Source organism: Juglans regia, chromosome 10 (assembly GCF_001411555.2).
Source record: "Juglans regia cultivar Chandler chromosome 10, Walnut 2.0, whole genome shotgun sequence".
In the NCBI taxonomy this organism is placed as follows: Eukaryota; Viridiplantae; Streptophyta; class Magnoliopsida; order Fagales; family Juglandaceae; genus Juglans; species Juglans regia.
Genome location: NC_049910.1, coordinates 13,910,309 through 13,928,953, shown reverse-complemented (window position 1 = coordinate 13,928,953; position 18,645 = coordinate 13,910,309). Strand labels below are relative to the sequence as shown.

Sequence of the window (18,645 nt, the reverse complement as noted above, 5' to 3'; positions counted from 1 at the left end):
AACCGGTGTGTAACCATGGGTGTTATTCACACCAGCTTATAACTAGGGGTGTTAAACTAATTGACACTTTTTATTTATTGCCAATTTAAATATCTTATAAATTTCAATAAAAATTTAATTAGAAAGCTTCAAATGCACAATCTAAGTTTAATTGGATGTGTTCAAGAAAGTCATCTAGCTAGAAATAGAAAAAAGATGTAAGAAATCATGGAGATTAAGGCATGTTTGGACATTTGGAATAGGTCAGAATTTTGTAAATAGTAGTAAAATAGTTTGAGTAAAAATGTTTTATTAGGTTTTGGGAAAGGGGAGAGAAAAAATTAAATAAAAATATTATAAACTTAAAAAATTGTCTCAATGTATTTTTTTAATATAATTTTTTTTTAAGATTATAAAAGTTTTATCGATTTTTGTGTTTGAATAGTAATTAGATAATGATTACATAAAAAAGTTAAAATTTTAAAATTAAAAAATATTTTGTGTTTGAGTCATATTTAAAAATGAAATCATGATAAGTGTTGAGAATTCTAAAAATTCTTAGTTCAAACATGCCTCAAATTCTATGGAAGCTATCCAAACTAGAAGAGCGGTGAAAAAGAAAGTCTTGAGCTCCCCCATTGGATATATTTATTTCCTTCCTATATATTATATGAGGCAAGCAAGAACTATATATGATTTGAATTTGTGGACTACCGTCTATTCATGTCTATGAAATATCTTATAATTTGAGTTTTATTTTTTTAATGTCTCGAAGAAAATCCAACCAACTTTAATGCTAGTCAACCCAGTAGGTTTCCATGCTAATAAGACGTGCAAGTGGATTATCGAACACAGGTTTTATTTATTTATTTTTTTAAGCATTTAGAGTAGAAAAGAAAACTGGAGGAAGTCATATACTTCGTGATGAGGGAGTTAGAGTGTCAAATCACTTAGATTATTGTCTCCTTTCTTTAGCCCTTTGTTTTAGTTGATTGTTATACCTGTAAAACTCTGTACTCATATTAAGATCAATAGAGTTTATATTCGAATTTTTTAAGATTTTAGAGTAGAAAAAAATTATATAGAATGGGCCTCACATTATTTATGGCTATGCGAATATTATATGAGTAGCATTTTATGTTTAATAATTATTATAAAATCCATTTTGTGTTTATTACTCTTTCACTCTCTGTCCTAAAATTTGAACACAAATTCTTCTAAAGTATCCAAATTATTATATTCATCGCCTTGATTATTTTGAAGACTTAATTAGTAAATATTTATACCAAAAGACAGAAATAAGAAAAAGAAAGACAATTGGTTACACGTATATGTTAATGAGGAAGAATGGTGCACTATTTTCTTTTTAATCAAGATCGCATTAAATTCAAAATAAGAACACAAGAGAGGGGGCCAGGACCAGACCTAATATCTAACGATAAAAGAAAGAAAAGCAATAGATCCAAACCCATATTTCTTGGTTAATCTAAGAAGGGACTGTTTAGTAGTTATTTGCATATAATAAATGATATTTGCAGTCTTAAATTACGTAAGTCTCTCGTATTCTTTTTTGAAAAAAGTGAATAAATCTAAGATCTACATAAAAAAACTATTTTTTAATAGTAGATTTTTTTATTTTTTATTTTTTTTCCCAAAAGGAGTACGTGTAACTTGCATATTCAATGATTGTATGTAGTATTATTCTTTTTAGTGAAGAGAGACGGCTTTGAAAGATAAGAAGATGAAGGATATATTTGTATTGTGTGCGTGGCATTTAGAGGCCTAGATATGCTCCAATAAGTTAGCCTTTCGTGCTAGTCTTTTGACAACTTTCCCGGTTGGATTTGGAACATCAGTAAACAACGAGCATTGTGATGCACTATGAATGATGTTTTGATGATTGGATGACAATACAAGCATACTTCAACTTAAAGAAATGACAGAAAATATAGTTATGAACTACGAGTGGGCAGTGGGGGCCTGCACCCTGTACCCCGCCCCCGTCCGCACCCCGCCACCCCTTTACCCTGCTATATTTATACATATTACTATATATAAATATAGCAATATTAAGTATAGTTCTTAATACTTTGTGCAAGTTGTAGTGTAGTAGGTGTGGGTGGGGGTGGGGTGGGGTGGATGAGGGGTCCGCCCCCACCCCTGCACTGGGTCGGGGGACCTCGCCCCACATCCTGGGGGCAGGGTGTAAGGAAGGGTCAACCCTTCCCTACCCATGCGGGTATCACCCCTTATTACGAACAAAGATATATACGAGGAGAATCAAGCTTCCGAGTCTTCAGCAATAGGGCATGAATCTCTCACCAAAGATTTTAGCTCTCATGAGCTCAACAGCAGCTAGTCCAGTGCCCAAGACCTCAGCCATTATACATACATCATCGTCAACATTGTATGTCAAAGGGTGAAAAGAAGGAAAGTCAACACTATACTATATATTACCTGTGAAGTGGATAAAAATAGCATACCCAAAAAGGAAGGAAGGGGATAAGATAAAAAAGAAAAGCAGGGTGTTAGAGAAAAGGAGAGAAATGACGGGAAAGAGGAGAAAAGAGAAATGAGAAGAAGGGGGGGATCAGAAACTAAAAGTAGACGGTGATGTGACATAAGATCGATGTTCTCCACTCCCAAGGGCTAGATAAAAGGGAACTAAGATATGAGAAATGTGAACTTCGGGTTTAGACAATAGCATCTTCTTCTTCAACCTCAGACAAGGCAAGATGCCATCTTTTTTTTTTTTATCTTCTCTAGGTTAAGGGGGTCCCTACCCCCAATGTATTGTAAGATATGAAAGACTATGAGAGACTGTAAAATACTTCCATACTAGTGTATTTGCTCTCCAAACAACCTGTGGATGTAGGCTCTGTACCAAATCACGTAAATCTGTGTATCCATATTTATTTATATCTTATGTATTTATTTTCTATCTACTGTTATGGATGTACGTATGGGTATCGTACCACCATCGTGGGCTTCAAACAACATCCATTGAGTCCACGCCACTTTGTGGGCTGGGAATGACTATTTCTCCCATTTCGACATGTGAGGTGATTTTCATCTTAACAGTTGGCACCGTATGTGGGATCGATTTATTCTTTACACTGAAAGTAGGAGAATGATTAGAGGTGTAAACTCAAACCGGAAAATCGAAAAACCGGTCCGGACCGGACCGAACCGAACAGGACTGGTTTTACCGGTTTTGAACCGGTCCGGTCCGGAACCGGTTTTTAAAATATAAAAACCGGCAGGTTCCGGTCCGGTTCCAGTTCCGGGATTTTTTGGACCGGATCGGGTGATTAAAAAAATTAAAAAATAATATATTTATATATAAGTGTTATACAAAATATTTTATATATATTAAATATTAATATATAAAAGTTTTATATATAATGTATAATTATAAATTTTTATGTGAAATTTTATATATAATATATATATTCATATATGAAATAATTTCTTATTATAATTTATAAATTATTACATAAAATGTTAATACTAAATCACTAAAACTTTATAATTAATACTAATATATAACTTATAAGTATACCAATAGTCTAATATTAATACTATTATATAGTCTAATATATTAATAAAAGTATAAAACAGTTTTTTTTAAATCAAATTTTTTTTAAACAAATTTTTAATGACAAATTGTGAAACTTACATTTTAAAAAAATCAGAAAACTGGACCGGACCGGACGGAAACCAGTAAAACTGGAAGTACCGGTTTAGGAGGGTAACCGGTGCGTAATCGGTTTTGAAAAATACAAAACCGGTACATACCGGTTCGGTCCTAGATTTTATCCAAAACCGGACCAAACCGAACCGGTTACACCCCTGAGAATGATGACTTTTTGGCTTCTAAAGTCATCTCCAAATGAGCAGATGAGATTCCTCTCACATTTTCATCTGTCATTATTTTTATCTTATTACTTTGGATAGCACTATTGAAAAAAAAAAGGGGAAGAAGATTGGGCTAGAGAAACATTTCCTTGCCCATACAGTTAAGTACATAGCGCACTAAATCGCCCATACACTTAAGTGCACTGTGCATGTAGCACATGCACTTATACAAATGCACAACACACACATTGCATGTGGGGCATGCAAAGAACACGTAGGATGTGCATGACATGCACGGGCTAAATGCCATGCATGTAAGGGACCCACTATGCATGGCGGGCACAATAGGCATAACAAGTACACCCCCACTGTTCACCCAGTGATTCTCGCTGGTGGGTATGAGAGCTAGCCACTCCCTTTGCGGTGGCACAAGTCAAGGCTGGTTGCTTGGTTTGACACCCAGACTGGAATGACGGTGTCTTCTGCATATTTCCCACTGCCAGGGGGTGCTGTGCATGCCATGCACAGTATATACAGAAGATGCACTTTAGAGAACCACAGACTAGTTACCCATGCCCACCACCAGCCACCATCACACCACTGGTTCTTTCTGTCGCTGCCAGGGTGGTCCCCGACCCCTAGGGTAGTGCATAATGCGTGACCGAGCCATCCAGCCAACCAAACTGTGGGCTGGAGAAGCAATAGCCGACCACAACGGGGGTCGTTGGCAGTGTATGCCTCCGGAAAGACATCTCTCTTCTCAAACTGCCACGGTGTCTGGAGCACCCACAAAAGACATCTGGTGAACACAACAGGTGCACCTGATCAGGATGCGTATAGCGGCAGGCAGCTAAGCCTACCACCTCCCACACATGGCATGGCAAAGTCTCAGTCGTAAAGTCAAACTCCTAGAGGAAGTTGGCGAGAGGTCTCCTGTCGGTTTCTCACCGTCGAGAACTTAAAAGCTGGTGAGTAACTACGCGTCAGCTACCACCAGTTGCTAAGGTCACCCAGGGCCACCACGGGACTTATCGACATTTTTTGTCGCTAACATGGTGGTCCTTGACAACGGAAAGTACCAGTTGGACCTTTCCCACCGGTCCAGTCTCACGAGTCCCCCAACCACCTTCCTCAGACACAGCTTCAGTGGCCTCGGTGGTCTGCTTGACCATCTTCCTTGAACATAGCTTCCCCGACCACCTTCCTTGGCCACATGGAGTCTAAGGTAGGTTTGGGGGGTGAGATGAAAATTTTGTATTTTGTTTGAAAGTTTAAAATATTATGTTTTAATATTATTATTGTCTTGGGATTTGAAAAAGTTGAATTGTTTATTATATTTTGTATGAGGATTTGAAAAAAGGGTAATGATGAGATGAGATGAGAATTTTATGTTTTATCTTGTGCCCTAAACCAGCAACCACTAAGAGTTTCCCGACACAAGCTTACTCGACCAACAGAGTCCCTCGTCCATAAAGTTCCTCGGCCACGTACGGAGTGTGGCTCGACTACAAAGAGAGTTACCCCCCACAAGCTTGCTTGACCAATAGAGTTCCTCGACCATGTATAGAGAGATGTCGGCCACCGAGAGTTTCCTGAACACAAAAGTTGCACAACCATCCTTCATTGCTCAACCATACCTAGTCACTCAGCTACAGTTTACTCACACCACAGTCTATAACAAGCCCGCTATCGCGTAGCAAGCCCCCTCCACAGCACATTGCATGGAGACATGTAGCGTGTGCCACCGACCACAAGTCGATGGGCACATCCGGCTCCCACAGCGATATCTGATCTTCGCAAAAAAAGGACAAGGACTGGGTTGATTTGATTAGTGAAATTAAGTTTCCCCTATTTTCCTTGCCACAGAGGGCCGCTCACCACTGGAACCTTGCTCTTGCTCCTCCCGCCACAACGCAATCCATGGATGTCATTGAACTCAACAGTCTAGCAAAATGGCTCAGATTTGCAAATCTCAAACTTTTAGATTATCTACACTAACCTATTTGGATTTTGCCGAAAACTTCAGTGCGACTAAGCCAGACCTCCCTGCCACAACAACGTAGTCGAGCCAAGCCTCCTCAGCACAACAACGCAGTCGAGCCAAGCCTACCTCTTGACGGCGCGATCAAGCCCTATCTCCGGCAATAATGGTGCAATCGAGCCACATATCCTGCCAAAATAGCTAAGTTGATGCTACGCTCTCGCATAGGCGAACAGCGGAGGGAAAACATCTCCTAAGTGTCCCATCCCTCATTGCCTCAACGCGGTTGAGCATATCTCCCGCCAAAGCATATAAGTTGATGCTCCACGCTCACAACCGCAAAGAATGGAGGTAACACCTTTCTTAAGTGTCTCATCCCTCCTCACCACCCAGCGTGGTCGAGCACATCTCCCACCTGGTTATCTAAGTCGATGCTCTGCGCTTGCACCCTGCGAACAAAGGAGAGAACGCCTCTCATAAATTTCCTATCTCTTATCACCACCTAGCACAGTCGAGCACATCTCTCTCCTGGTTATCTGAGCCTATGCTCCACACTCGCACATACAAACAATAGAGGGAACACATTTTCTAAGTGTCCCATCTCTCCTCGCCTCAATGCGGATGAGCACATCTCCCGCCTAGCGTCTTCTGCAATAAATAGGGGTGTAACTGGTCCGGTTCGATTTGGTTTTGAACATATATGTTAGAACTGAACTAGCATATACTGGTTTTGAGATTTGAAAAATTAATACCGCATCGGTTTTTTTTTATAAGTAATACGTAATTGTATTGATAAAGATAGACATAGTCCAAGTACATCGGATGTATACATATGAGTATACCATATTGAAAACTAGAAATTGTTACAATAAAGTTGTGGAAGCTGAGACGATTTAACTCTTGAGCAATGACCCACATAAAATAAATCCTCCAAAAAAATCTCCTAAAATCCTCCAAGGAACTTTCATGATTCTAAAAAATTTTATCATTTCGTTCTTTCCAAATACACCAGAAAATACAAATAGGAGCCATCTTCCATACTACTGCAATCTGTGGTGTTCCTGTGATCCCTCTCTGGCGAGCTAGTAGTTCCACCACCCTTCCTGGCATTATCCAAGCTAGTCTCATACTGCTGATGAAGTAGTTCCATATGTCCCTTGCTAAATTACAATGTAGTAGTAAATGGTCCACTGATTCCCCACTATTTTTGCACCTACAACACAAGTCCATAATTATAATTCCCCTCCTTAGTTTATCAATGGTTATGATCTTTCCTAGAGCTGTTGTCCAAACAAAGAATGCAGCTTTGGGAGGTGCTTTACACCTCCATATGTTCTTCCACTGGAAATTGGGCCTAGTTTGAGTTGAGAGTATATCATAAAAAGAGCGAAATTAGAATTTCCTTTTCTTAGAAGGACTCCATTCCAACGTGTCTTCAGCTGGAACCCCAACAATGATGTTGTATAGCAAGTTGAAGAACTCCTCTAGCACACTCACTTCCCAATCTTGTACCTCCCTAGTGAGGTTGATATTCCACACCTGTGAACCATTACTAATTGCCCTCACATCAGCCACCATAACTTTCTTATCTCATGCAATTCTAAAAATATTAGGATAAGCATCCTTAAGAGCCAAATCTCCCACCCACATCCTCGCAAAAGCTAATTCTGCTGCCATCCCCCAAACACATCCGAGTATGACTCGAGTAATCCCCCCACCCTTGCCTTATAAACTTCCACAACCCTATCCTGTTAGCCCCCCTCCCTTTATTAGAACACCAACCCCTTTTGCACTCCAATACTTGCATCAATCACCCATTTCCATAAGGCTTTCCTCTCATGATTATAACGCCACAACCATTTTCCTAATAAGGCCTTATTGAAGAACCTCACATTACGGACCCCCAACCCACCTTCTCTCAAAGGACTCACACTCTATTCCAACCAACTAGATGAAATTTAAACTCATCACCCATACCACTCCACATAAAATCTCGCTAGAGTTTCTCAATCCTAGTTGCAATGTTTGCCGGAAGGGGGAATAAAGACAAGAAATATGTGAGAAGGTTGGAAAGAGTGCTCTTTATGAGTGTGATTCGCCCCCCCTTTTTATAAGTATAACTTTTTCCACTCAGCTAACCTACGCTCTAATTTCTCTAACACCTCCTCCCAAATTTTCTTGGCTTTGAAAGTTGCTCCCAACGGCAGACCAAGATACTTCAATGGCAACGAAGAAACCACACACCCCAAAATGTTGGCTAATCCTCTAATATTTCTTACCTCACCCACAGCAACCATATTTGTTTTAGCAAGGTCATCTTCAATCCGAATGTCGCTTCAAAACATAGCAAGATGGCCTTTAAAGATTGAATATGTCCTACCTCATCCTTACAAAATAACAACGTATCATCTGCAAACAAGATATGAGAAATAATGGTGGAGCCATGTTTAGCAGCCCTCGCTGAAAATCCTAAAAAAAACCCCCTCAACCACAACCAACACCATTCTACTAAGAGCCTCCATCACAAGTACAAATAAGAGTGGTGATAGTGGATCACCTTGTCATAACCCCTGCAAACTATTAAAGAAACCCACAGGATCACCATTTACCAAAACTGAGAACTAAGCCGTTGTCACAAAATGCTTCATCCACCCCTGCCATCTTTCCCCAAAACCACATTTACTTAGCAAATAAAACAAAAAATCCTAGTTGACGTGGTCATAGGCATTCTCCATATCTAGTTTACATAAGATACCTGGTACTCCCAACTTAAGCCTGTTGTCCAAGCATTTATTAGCTATAAGAACCGAGTCCAAAATTTGTCTGCCTCTCACAAATGCATTTTGGGATTTCGAAATAATCCTATCCATAACGATGCTCATCCTGTTGGCAAGGACCTTGGCAATTATCTTATACATATTGCCCACAAGGCTAATAGGCCTGAAATCTTACACCTCTATTGTACCTGACTGTTTAGGGACCAGTGCAATAAAAGTAGCATTTAAACTTCTCTCAAATTTTCCAAACGAAAAGAATTCCTGAAAAACCTGCATAATCTCCCCTCCCACCACCTCCCAACATGTCTGAAAAAATGCCATAGTGAAACCATCCAAACTCGGCACTTTATCCTTATTAATTTTTCTAATTACTAGTCGTACCTCTTCCTTTTCAAATGGTCTCCCTAGCCAAACCATACTTTTATGATCAATGGCCTCAAAAGCTAGACCATCTACCTTTGGTCTCCACGCATACGGTTCCATCAACAATTGTTCAAAGTGTCCAACAACATGCTTTCTAATTACTACTTGATTTGATGATAAACCTCTATCAATAGTCATGAACTCAATGGCATTAAACCTCCTATGTGAGTTTGCAATTCAATGAAATTTTTTTGTACATTTATCCCCCTCCGTAAGCCACAATGCCATTGACTTTTGCCTTCACGAGATCTCCTCTATTAATATCAACCTTTCTATCTCTGAGACAACTTGACATTTGCGTTCATTCTCTTCTTCCCTACCCTCCAGGCTTTGCAATTCATGAAAGAGTTTCTTCTTTTGTAATGTTACATTACCAAATACCTGTTCATTCCATATCTTCAAATCCACCTTCAAAGCTTTCAATTTTTCAACCAAGACCTTGCTCAGGGTGCCCTCTAGTTGATATGAATTCCACCATTGTCTAACCAATTCCACAAACCCCTCTGCTTTCAAGCACAAATTCTCAAATTTGAACGGTCTTCTACCCCTGAAATTCCTCCACAATCTAACACTATGGGAAAGTGATCAGAGCATACCCGATGAACTCTTTTCTGACATACCTTTGGAAATTATATTTCCCATGAAGGAGAGATGAGGAATCTATCCAACCTTGACCAGACTTGGTTGTTATACCAAGTAAAGTCACCGCGCATGAGTGGTAAGTCCATGAGTTCTAGATCGAATGTTAAATCTAAGAAGTCCACCATAGCTTGAGTTTGTCACCCCTCCCCCGATCTTTTATTGGGAAATCTTGTCACATCGAAATCCCCACCAATACACCACGGAACATCCCACCAAGTACATAGGCATGCCAGCTCATCCCAAAGCAACCGTCGTTCACTATCTAAGTTAGGGTCATAAACCCCAGCAAAGGCCCATTCAAAGCCATCTACAAAATTCTTAAAAGAACATTCCACTGAGTAATCTCCCACAAATTCATCAATGTTCTCCACTACCCACTTGCCCCACATGACCAGAATTCCACCTGAAGCCCCCTTAGAAGATAAGTATGTCCATCCTACATATTGACAGCTCCAAATACTCCGAATAGTTCTTCTTGTAATAATCTTCAACTTCATTTCCTGCAAACAAATAATGTCCATCTTCCATTGTCTCAACAATGATCTTATTTGGAGGCATTTATTGATCTCGTTCAATACCGTACCGGTTACACCCCTACACCGGTACTTTTTATTTTACTAATTTCGGTTCGGTTCGGTTCGATTTTTTCGGTATATTATATAGTATATATAATATAGTATAGTATATTATAGTATACAATAATATAGTGATTATAGTATTGGTATAACTATTAATACAATAGACTATAGTGATAATATATAGTTATTTATATAAGATTTTAAAATTTAATAGTATATTAATTAGTAATTTATCATATAATACAAAATTATTTTATTTAAAATTATATATAATATAAAAAGTGGTAAAAAATATTTTATACAATATAAAAAATTAATATATATATAATTTTAATATATTGAAGATTATGAAATTTGAAATTTAAAATTTATTTAAAAAAAAATTGATAAAATGAATTTTGTATATATATAACTATTGAATATGGTGGCCAGGCCGCCAGAGCCAAAGGCTTGCAACTGGGCTTGAGGAGAACAAAGCAAAAAGCCTAATAGGTAACAAAAGAATTATCACTAGATCGATGGCAGAAGGGGCAGTGCATGATCTGAAGAAAACAAAACATGGGGATTCTCCTATGAATTACTCTGGCAGAATTGAAATGGTGGAGGCTGTGAACCAGCCCCACCAATTGCCATGAGTTGCCTAAGTTGGAACTGCCGAGGGCTTGAGAACCCTCAGACAGTGAACAATCTGCACATTATGGTGCAAAATAAGTTCCCAAACTTTGTTTTATTAATGGAAACAAAGTGCAACAGAATTAAGGTTGAGACAGTCAGAAGACAACTGAATTTTGAAAATAGTTTTGTGGTGAACTCAAAAGGCTCATGTGGAGGTTTGGCCTTCCTGTGGAAAGAAGAAACAGAAGCTGAAGTATTGTCATATTCAAATAACCATATTTCCTTGATGGTGAAGGAAGAGAGAGTTGGTGGTCACTGGGTTCTCACAGGCTTCTATGGCAGCCCTATTACTTCTAAGAGACATGAAAGCTGGCAAATAATGCAGGCTCTTACACCTTCAAGCACTACAGGTTGGCTCTGTGTAGGTGACTTTAACGAAATTTTAAGGTATGATGAAAAGTGGAGAGGGCCATTGAGACCTTACGACCAAATGGAGGCTTTTAGTGAGGCAGTTGGAAGGTGTGGGCTCTATGACATGGGATATTATGGTAGTAAATTCACCTTGTCAAATGGGAGGCATGGCAATGCTTTCACTAAAGAAAGGCTGGATAGAGCCTTTTGCAATAATGTTTGGGTAGGGATGTATGCTGACTCGAGAGTTTATACTCTTCCAGCCCTCAACTCAGATCATAGGCCTTTGTGGATTGTGATGGACCTGGTGCACACTTACTCTGTCAGACATTAGAGGCCTTTCAGATATGAGGCTTGTTGGAACCTAAAGGAGGATTGCCTTAAAGTAGTGGTGGAAGCATGGAGATTACCTAGAGTAGCAACAAACAAAATGCAATTCATTGTTGAGGGGCTTAAGTCTTACAAACAGAAACTATCTCAGTGGAGTAAACAACATTATGGCAGCTTTAAGAGAGAAATCGAACAACAAATGGACATTTTTTCAAACCTACAAGACAGAAACATGGGCCTTTTAAATGAAGAGATCAAACAAGCTCAACAAAGGGTGGACACACTATTGGAAGTTGAAAACCTCAAATGGAAACAAAGAGCCAAACATAAATGGTTGAAGGAAGGTGATAGGAATACAAGATTTTTTCACCAGTGTGCATCACAAAGGAGGAAAACAAATGAGATCAAAAAGCTCCTGGATAGTAATCATGAAGAAGTCACTTCAAAGGAGGGCATCAACACTCTTTTCCAGGATTATTTCACAAGTATTTTCACAACTTCCAACCCCAGCAGCCCTTTAACATGCATTGAATCATTGGAACCCAAAGTGAGTGAAGCACAGAATGAGCTTCTGACCAGGCCTTACTCAGTCCAGGAGGTAGAAGATGCTTTATCTCACATGAATGGATTAAGTTGCCCGGGGCCAGATGGCTTCCCTGCCCTATTCTATCAACAACATTGGCAAGTGGTGGGAACTCAAGTATGTGAAGCAGTTCTGAATGTTCTTAATTCGAATGGCAGTTTGGACAGTATCAACAACACTTTCATAGCCCTTATTCCAAAGAAGAAAACCCCAATGAATGTCACATATTTTAGGCCAATATCTCTTTGTAATGTCCTCTACAAACTCATCTCAAAAGTCATAGCAAATAGACTAAAAAAGGTGCTGCATAGCATTATTTCTCCATCACAATCTGCCTTTGTTTCTAACAGACTTATTGCTGATAATGTTATTGTAGCCTTTGAAGCTTTACACACAATGAATTTTAAAATGACAGGGAAAGAAGGCTACATGGCATTAAAATTGGACATGAGCAAGGCCTATGATAGGGTGGAATGGAGTTTCCTAAGGGCAGTCCTTTTAAAGCTGGGATTTGGCAGCAAATGGGTGGAATTGGTTATGAAGTGTATTGAAACTGTCTCCTATGCTCTATTGGTGAATGGTGTCCCTCAACCTGAATTCTACCCTACCCGAGGTCTAAGACAAGGTGATCCATTATCACTTGATCTATTTATACTATGTGCTGAGGCTCTGAGCAACTTAATTTACAAAGCTGAAGAAAACAGATGGTTGCATGGAGTTCCTGTTGCAAGAAAACTGCTAAGAATATCTCACCTCTTCTTTACAGACGAAAGTCTTATGTTTTGCAAGGCCAATGCTATTGAATGGGGAAGGCTGATCAACTTGCTGAGAACTTATGAAATGGCTTCTGGACAAAGACTGAACCTAGAGAAAACTTCTATCATGTTTAGCAGAAACACAGCAAGGGCCACTCAAGAGTACATCCTGTCAATAGCTGGAATGAGATCAGCTAGGCCATATGAAAAGTATTTGGGCTTGCCTTCTGTTGTGGGTAAACATAGACTAAGATCCTTTAAAGGCATTCTGGACAACATCAGATCGAGGCTCAGCAACTTCAAGGTTCGAGCATTATCACAGGCTGGGAAAGAAATATTTGTGAAAGCAGTCATACAATCCCTCCCTACATATACTATGAGTGTATTTAAGCTACCAAAGACTTTACTTCAAGCCATAAACAGCGTTATACAAAACTTCTGGTGGGGTCAACAAGAAAAGGAGCACAAGATTCACTGGATCTCATGGAAGAGAATGGGACAAGCTAAATCAGAAGGGGGCTTGGGATTCAGGGATCTAGAATGTTTCAACATGGCAATGCTTGCCAAGCAATGTTGGAGATTTATCCAAGACCCCAACACCCTAGTTGCCAAAGTCCTCAAAGCCAAATACTACCCCTCCTTGACTTTTCAGACAGCAAAACTTGGCTCTAAACCCTCCTTTGTATGGAGGAGCCTGATGGCTGCAAGGCATGTAATCGAGGTTGGATCTTTCTGGAGGGTAGGCACTAGGTTAGAAATCAACATATGGGGAGATAAATGGCTGGACCATGCTAATCCAAGGAGGGTTACCAGCCCAGTGAAGAACCTAGAGGGAAATGCTAAAGTTGCAGCTCTAATGGATCCTGAGTTAAAGAGGTGGAAACAAGAACTGATCCAAGCCACCTTTGAGGAGAGGGAAGCTCAAATGATCTTGGAGACCCCTATCAGTGCTATGGCTACCAGGGATAGAATCTTATGGCATGGTACAAAGGATGGCTCATTCACGGTGAGGAGTGCTTATCACTTGGTAAAGGACAGGGAGATGGCTGCTTATGGGCAAGCATCAACCAGCAATGGCCTCAAGGAGGTTTGGAAAAAAATCTAGAAGCTGGATGTTACACCAGGAGACAAAACCTTTCTATGGAGAGCCTGCCAGGAGGCACTTCCCACTCAGTCCAACTTGTTTAAGAAGAAAGTGGTGAGTGATCCTTTATGCCCAATCTGCAATAAGGAAGAGGAAAGTGTGCAACATGTGCTGTGGAGCTGTGAAGCAGCAAAGGATGTGTGGAGTCAGTGCTCCAAAAAGCTAGAGAAATGCTCCATTTCTAGCTTCTCAATGATAATACTATTTGATACATTGACTAAGGTATTGAATCAAGAGGAACTACAAGAGTTTGTGATTACAGCAAGGAGGATCTGGTGGAGAAGGAACTCTTTCATTTTCAAGAAAGGTTTTACACATCCAAACCATATTGTTAGAGAGGCAAGAGCTACTCTAAACATGATGGTAGAAAAGAACCCAGACCAATGCAATACCCAAGCCCTCCCATGGTGATCCATTGGCAAGCTCCTCTAGTGGACTGGTACAAAATTAACTGGGATGGGGCAGTACACAAAGATAAGGGGCTGATTGGTATAGGAGTGGTTATAAGAGATAGGTCTGGGCAGGTTATTGCAACATTGAGGCAGAAGGAAAAGCTCTACCCTGACCCTCTACTAGCTGAATCATACGGAGCTCTTCAAGCTGTTAAACTGGCAAGGGAGATTGGTCTGCATCAGGTCATACTCGAAGGTGATTCACTGCAAGTCACAAAAGCCTTGGTTGAAGACAGAGAAGCATTGAGTAGTTCAAGCATATTCTGTAGTGAGGCTAGATATTTCCTTAAGCTGTTTGCAAAATGGGAAGTTTCTCATGTTAGAAGGAATGACAATCACATAGCCTATTTACTTGCAAAAGATACTCTTATCATTACTGATCAAATTGTAACTATGGAGAATCCTCCATCTTGTATTCATGCCTTTATTTAATGGAATGGTTTAAGGTTTTCTTCAAAGAAAAAAAAAGAATCTAATGAGATCCGGCCAGATCAATCCGCCAACTCGAGCCGGATATAGCCTGATCCGACAGCAATGTATTTCTCGTTGCCAGAGGTGGCGCCCACGGCCCAAGTTGGCTTCTAAACTTTAATTTTTATTTTTTAGTGTCAACTGAAAAGCTAATGTGTCATGCTTTTTAATGAAAGGTGTACAAGAGGATTTTACACGACATCCTAATTGAAGTTAACTTCTCTTGGAAGATAATATATATATATATATATATATATATAAGATTTATTTTCTTTAATTCGAAATGGATGAATAAACGTGCTGTTTTCAACGAGATATGATCATTGCACAGAATAATGCAGGAAAATCACCAAAGCAACAACTTCGAATGAACTCGGATGAAAATTCATAACATTATTGTGATATAAATTCATTTATAAAATTAAAATTATTAATTTTAAATTAAATCTTATCATATATATATATATATATATTTTTCACTGACAGAGTTGTTTTCAAAGGGCAACCACAAATTCATGCACTTCCACGAGTCCCCACAGGTGAACCCCACGTCCCTCCCCCTTCACGTTTAAGGTTAACTCGCGTGCCTCAGTTTGATACACACCTCAAATCTTCTGACAATTTGATCAATTTTTTAAATTCAGTATAAAATATAATAAATAGTTCAATTTTTTTAAATTATAAAATAATTATTATATTAAAAAATAATATCATCCTATCCTAATCACTCTCACATTCCTTTCCAACCAAACTGTCCCCATTTCTGCATCTTTCCATCAACTGAACGGATGATGGTGTTCACTACTTCGAAGCCAACAACTTCAACCACGCCCGCCTTTTCTTTTCGAGAATTTCAAGTAAATAGATTCACAAATTGATACGACGTCGTCATCTAATATGTTAGCAATTATCAATTACAACAAAAATCAAAACCACAATCTCCTTCTTCGTTCCATTCCACCCAATAATATTCTATCTAAATAAAACCTCTAAATTTAGTACTAACAAGTTAAATTAAATAGTCAACAACTACCACCACTGCTGTTGTTAGAAGAGGGCGTAAATTATAATAAAATACTATATCTACCGTAACCACAGGCTACTTCAAATCGGACGGCTAACTAACACTATTCGACGGATCCTCATCAACGGCTACGGATTCTTTGCTCTGGTCACATAAATCTCGCCCACGGATTCTCCTCACCGACTTTATCATCGCCGAAGAAGATGCCGCACCGCCGTCAACCTGAACCGCCCGATCCTTCCATGGCCTCCATGAAGTCGCCTCGCCGTCGCCGTCACCCGCCTGAGCCGTCAATGCCGCATCGTTCCCCCGTTTATATGAACAAAGGTCGAGATCGTCCTGCTATATTAACAAAAACATAAATCCTAACCGTTCATTCGAATCTCGATTATCAAGCATTACAAAACTTGAACAGAATCAGCCAAGGCGAGACATATATAGAAACGTAAGAGAGGAAACACACACCATAACCCGAGGGTTTCGAAGATCTGAACTATTCTCACGCATTCGCTTTAAAGAAAGCGTTGTCACCGACACTTCTTCGCTACTCGAAGAGCTGGTCGAAGGCGGGGGCAGTGTCGTAGACAATGGAACCACTTGATTATCAGCCTCCTCCTCCTCCTCCTCCTCCTCTTCCTCTTCCTCCTCCTCATCACTTGCATCATCAAAGTCATCATCATTGAAAATATCATCAACCTCATTATCATCGTCGTCTTGTCGGAGATCAACATCGTTGCCTCCTTCGCTTTGTCGTTCTTCTTCTTTGTTTCCGGTTCCACGGACGCAGCTCTCGCACACGGAGACCGTGTGGCCAAGCTTGGAACCGGATGCTTTCCACGGGGTATGGGATTGGCACGAGTGGCAGAGTAGGGTCCTAGAGTGGCGAGCCACGAGGAAGTTGGCTCCGTGGACCTTGGCGTCGCAGTTCCAGCACAGGCTCGCCTGGTCCGACTCGCAGTAGGTCCGAGCCGGGACCTTGCAGAGCTCGCAGTTCTTCATCTCTTCCCTCCTCCAGAAAAGGTTCGATTCGGTCTCAGTATTTTCTCTACGCTCTCTCACCCTTTCTAGGGAATTTCCTCTCTCTACTTTCTCTCTCCTCACCGATGGATGCTTGAGAGGAAGCGAAGAGAATAAGAAAAGGGCAAGTCGCAGTCTTTACAGTAACCAACCCCTATTTTTCTCTTAAATTACGAAACTACCTGCACTAGAACTACACCGGAACTAAGGGTATGATCTGGAATTAGAAGTGAAAGCGAGATGCTCAAGACGAAGGTGGGGTATAGGGCGAGAAAACAATGATTCACACCGTCCCAAGGGTGTGGTGTCCCATGGTGCCAGGTGTTGGCTCCTTAGGGAACAACAGGCACCTTCGGTTTTGCTTCCTGGTTCGTGCAGCGATATTTCTCTTGGCTCGACTCTGAGTCTACATGGCAGTTAGATAGCGCGGAGATTCCGATTCGCTTACGTGGCATGATTTGGTTCGACAACTAAAACCACGTGGGCTGCACCGATTTGAGGGCCCCCCTTGAATATTTTATCTCTCTGCCCTGTTGTCGATGGCAGTGAGTCATTCCACCCACGCGTTCCTGGCTGCCGGTCCGTTTCTTTCTGAACCTCCAAAATAATTTTAATTTAGGCACATTGATGCACGGATAAGAGTTAAATCAACTTTTATTAATGATTTAATAGGAAACTTCCTCTCCTATCCTACATTTTAAAAAGAAGAAAAATTTTAAATATAAACTTTATATATTGTATATTTATTTAAAAATATATTATTTTATTTTTTTATTCATATAATAAAAATAATTTCAGACATATTTATAAATAAAATTAAATTAAAAGATAAAATGATATATTTTTAAATGATGAACAAGATGTGAGATTTATGTGTAGGACGACTTTAAAAAGAAACTCATATATAGGCTTTGTTTCTATGTGATTGATCAATAATACAATTAAAATCTTTTTAATAAGCTATTAATAAGTTGAAAAATTATAAAATTTAAATTTTTAAAGAAAACTAATAGGATGAATATTATAAGTAAAAATGTAAATAAAAGTGGAAGTATTATATAACCTTTAGGCACGTATAACACGGCCTGGATAAATTTTTGAACTTTTAAACCACTCTTGAGCAACCTAAAACAAGAAATATGGTATGCATGCAGTTCCAACACAAACCGGGCCGATTAATTTTTTTTACTTTGTGAATAATCATCCTATTTAGAAGTCTTTTGGTAATTCGATAAAAAGAAAATATATATACTCTAAAGAAGTCAATTAAGAAGCTAAGTGAGATGAGTTTGAGATGAATCGGCATTTCTTCCGGCGACCATCCGCACATTCATTCATGCATAGCAATTACCAAGGCCCAAGGAAGAAATTTCTGGTGGCCTAAGGAGTTTTAGGGCAGATTTGGAGATGAGATGAAAATTTTGTGTTTTGTTTTGAAATTTAAAATATTATATTTTAATATTATTATTATTTTAGGATTGAAAATGTGTATTGAGATTTGAAAAAGTTGAATTGTTTATTATATTTTGTATGAAGATTTGAAAAAAATGTAATGATGAAATGAGATGAGATAAAAATTTTATATTTTGTCTTATCCCAAACCTA

At 39.3% G+C, this 18,645-nt stretch overlaps 1 protein-coding gene across 2 annotated transcripts; it reads right to left on the bottom strand.

Annotated features, from left to right (window-relative positions):
• Window positions 1–15,865: 15,865 nt before the first annotated feature.
• On the bottom strand, window positions 15,866–17,156 carry LOC109017472 (zinc finger protein CONSTANS-LIKE 4-like). Of its 2 annotated transcripts, none has more exons than XM_018999735.2 (2): window positions 16,489–17,156; window positions 15,866–16,362 (listed from the first exon to the last, which is right to left on the bottom strand). In XM_018999735.2, the coding sequence occupies exons 1-2, from the start codon at window positions 17,020–17,022 to the stop codon at window positions 16,117–16,119; spliced, it is 780 nt and encodes a 259-aa protein (XP_018855280.1). In that variant the 5' UTR covers window positions 17,023–17,156; the 3' UTR covers window positions 15,866–16,116. The 2 variants fall into 2 exon arrangements, with proteins under 2 accessions (XP_018855280.1, XP_018855279.1); XM_018999734.2 differs by having other exon boundaries at window positions 15,866–16,365; window positions 16,489–17,154.
• Between the last annotated feature and the right edge of the window lie 1,489 nt (window positions 17,157–18,645).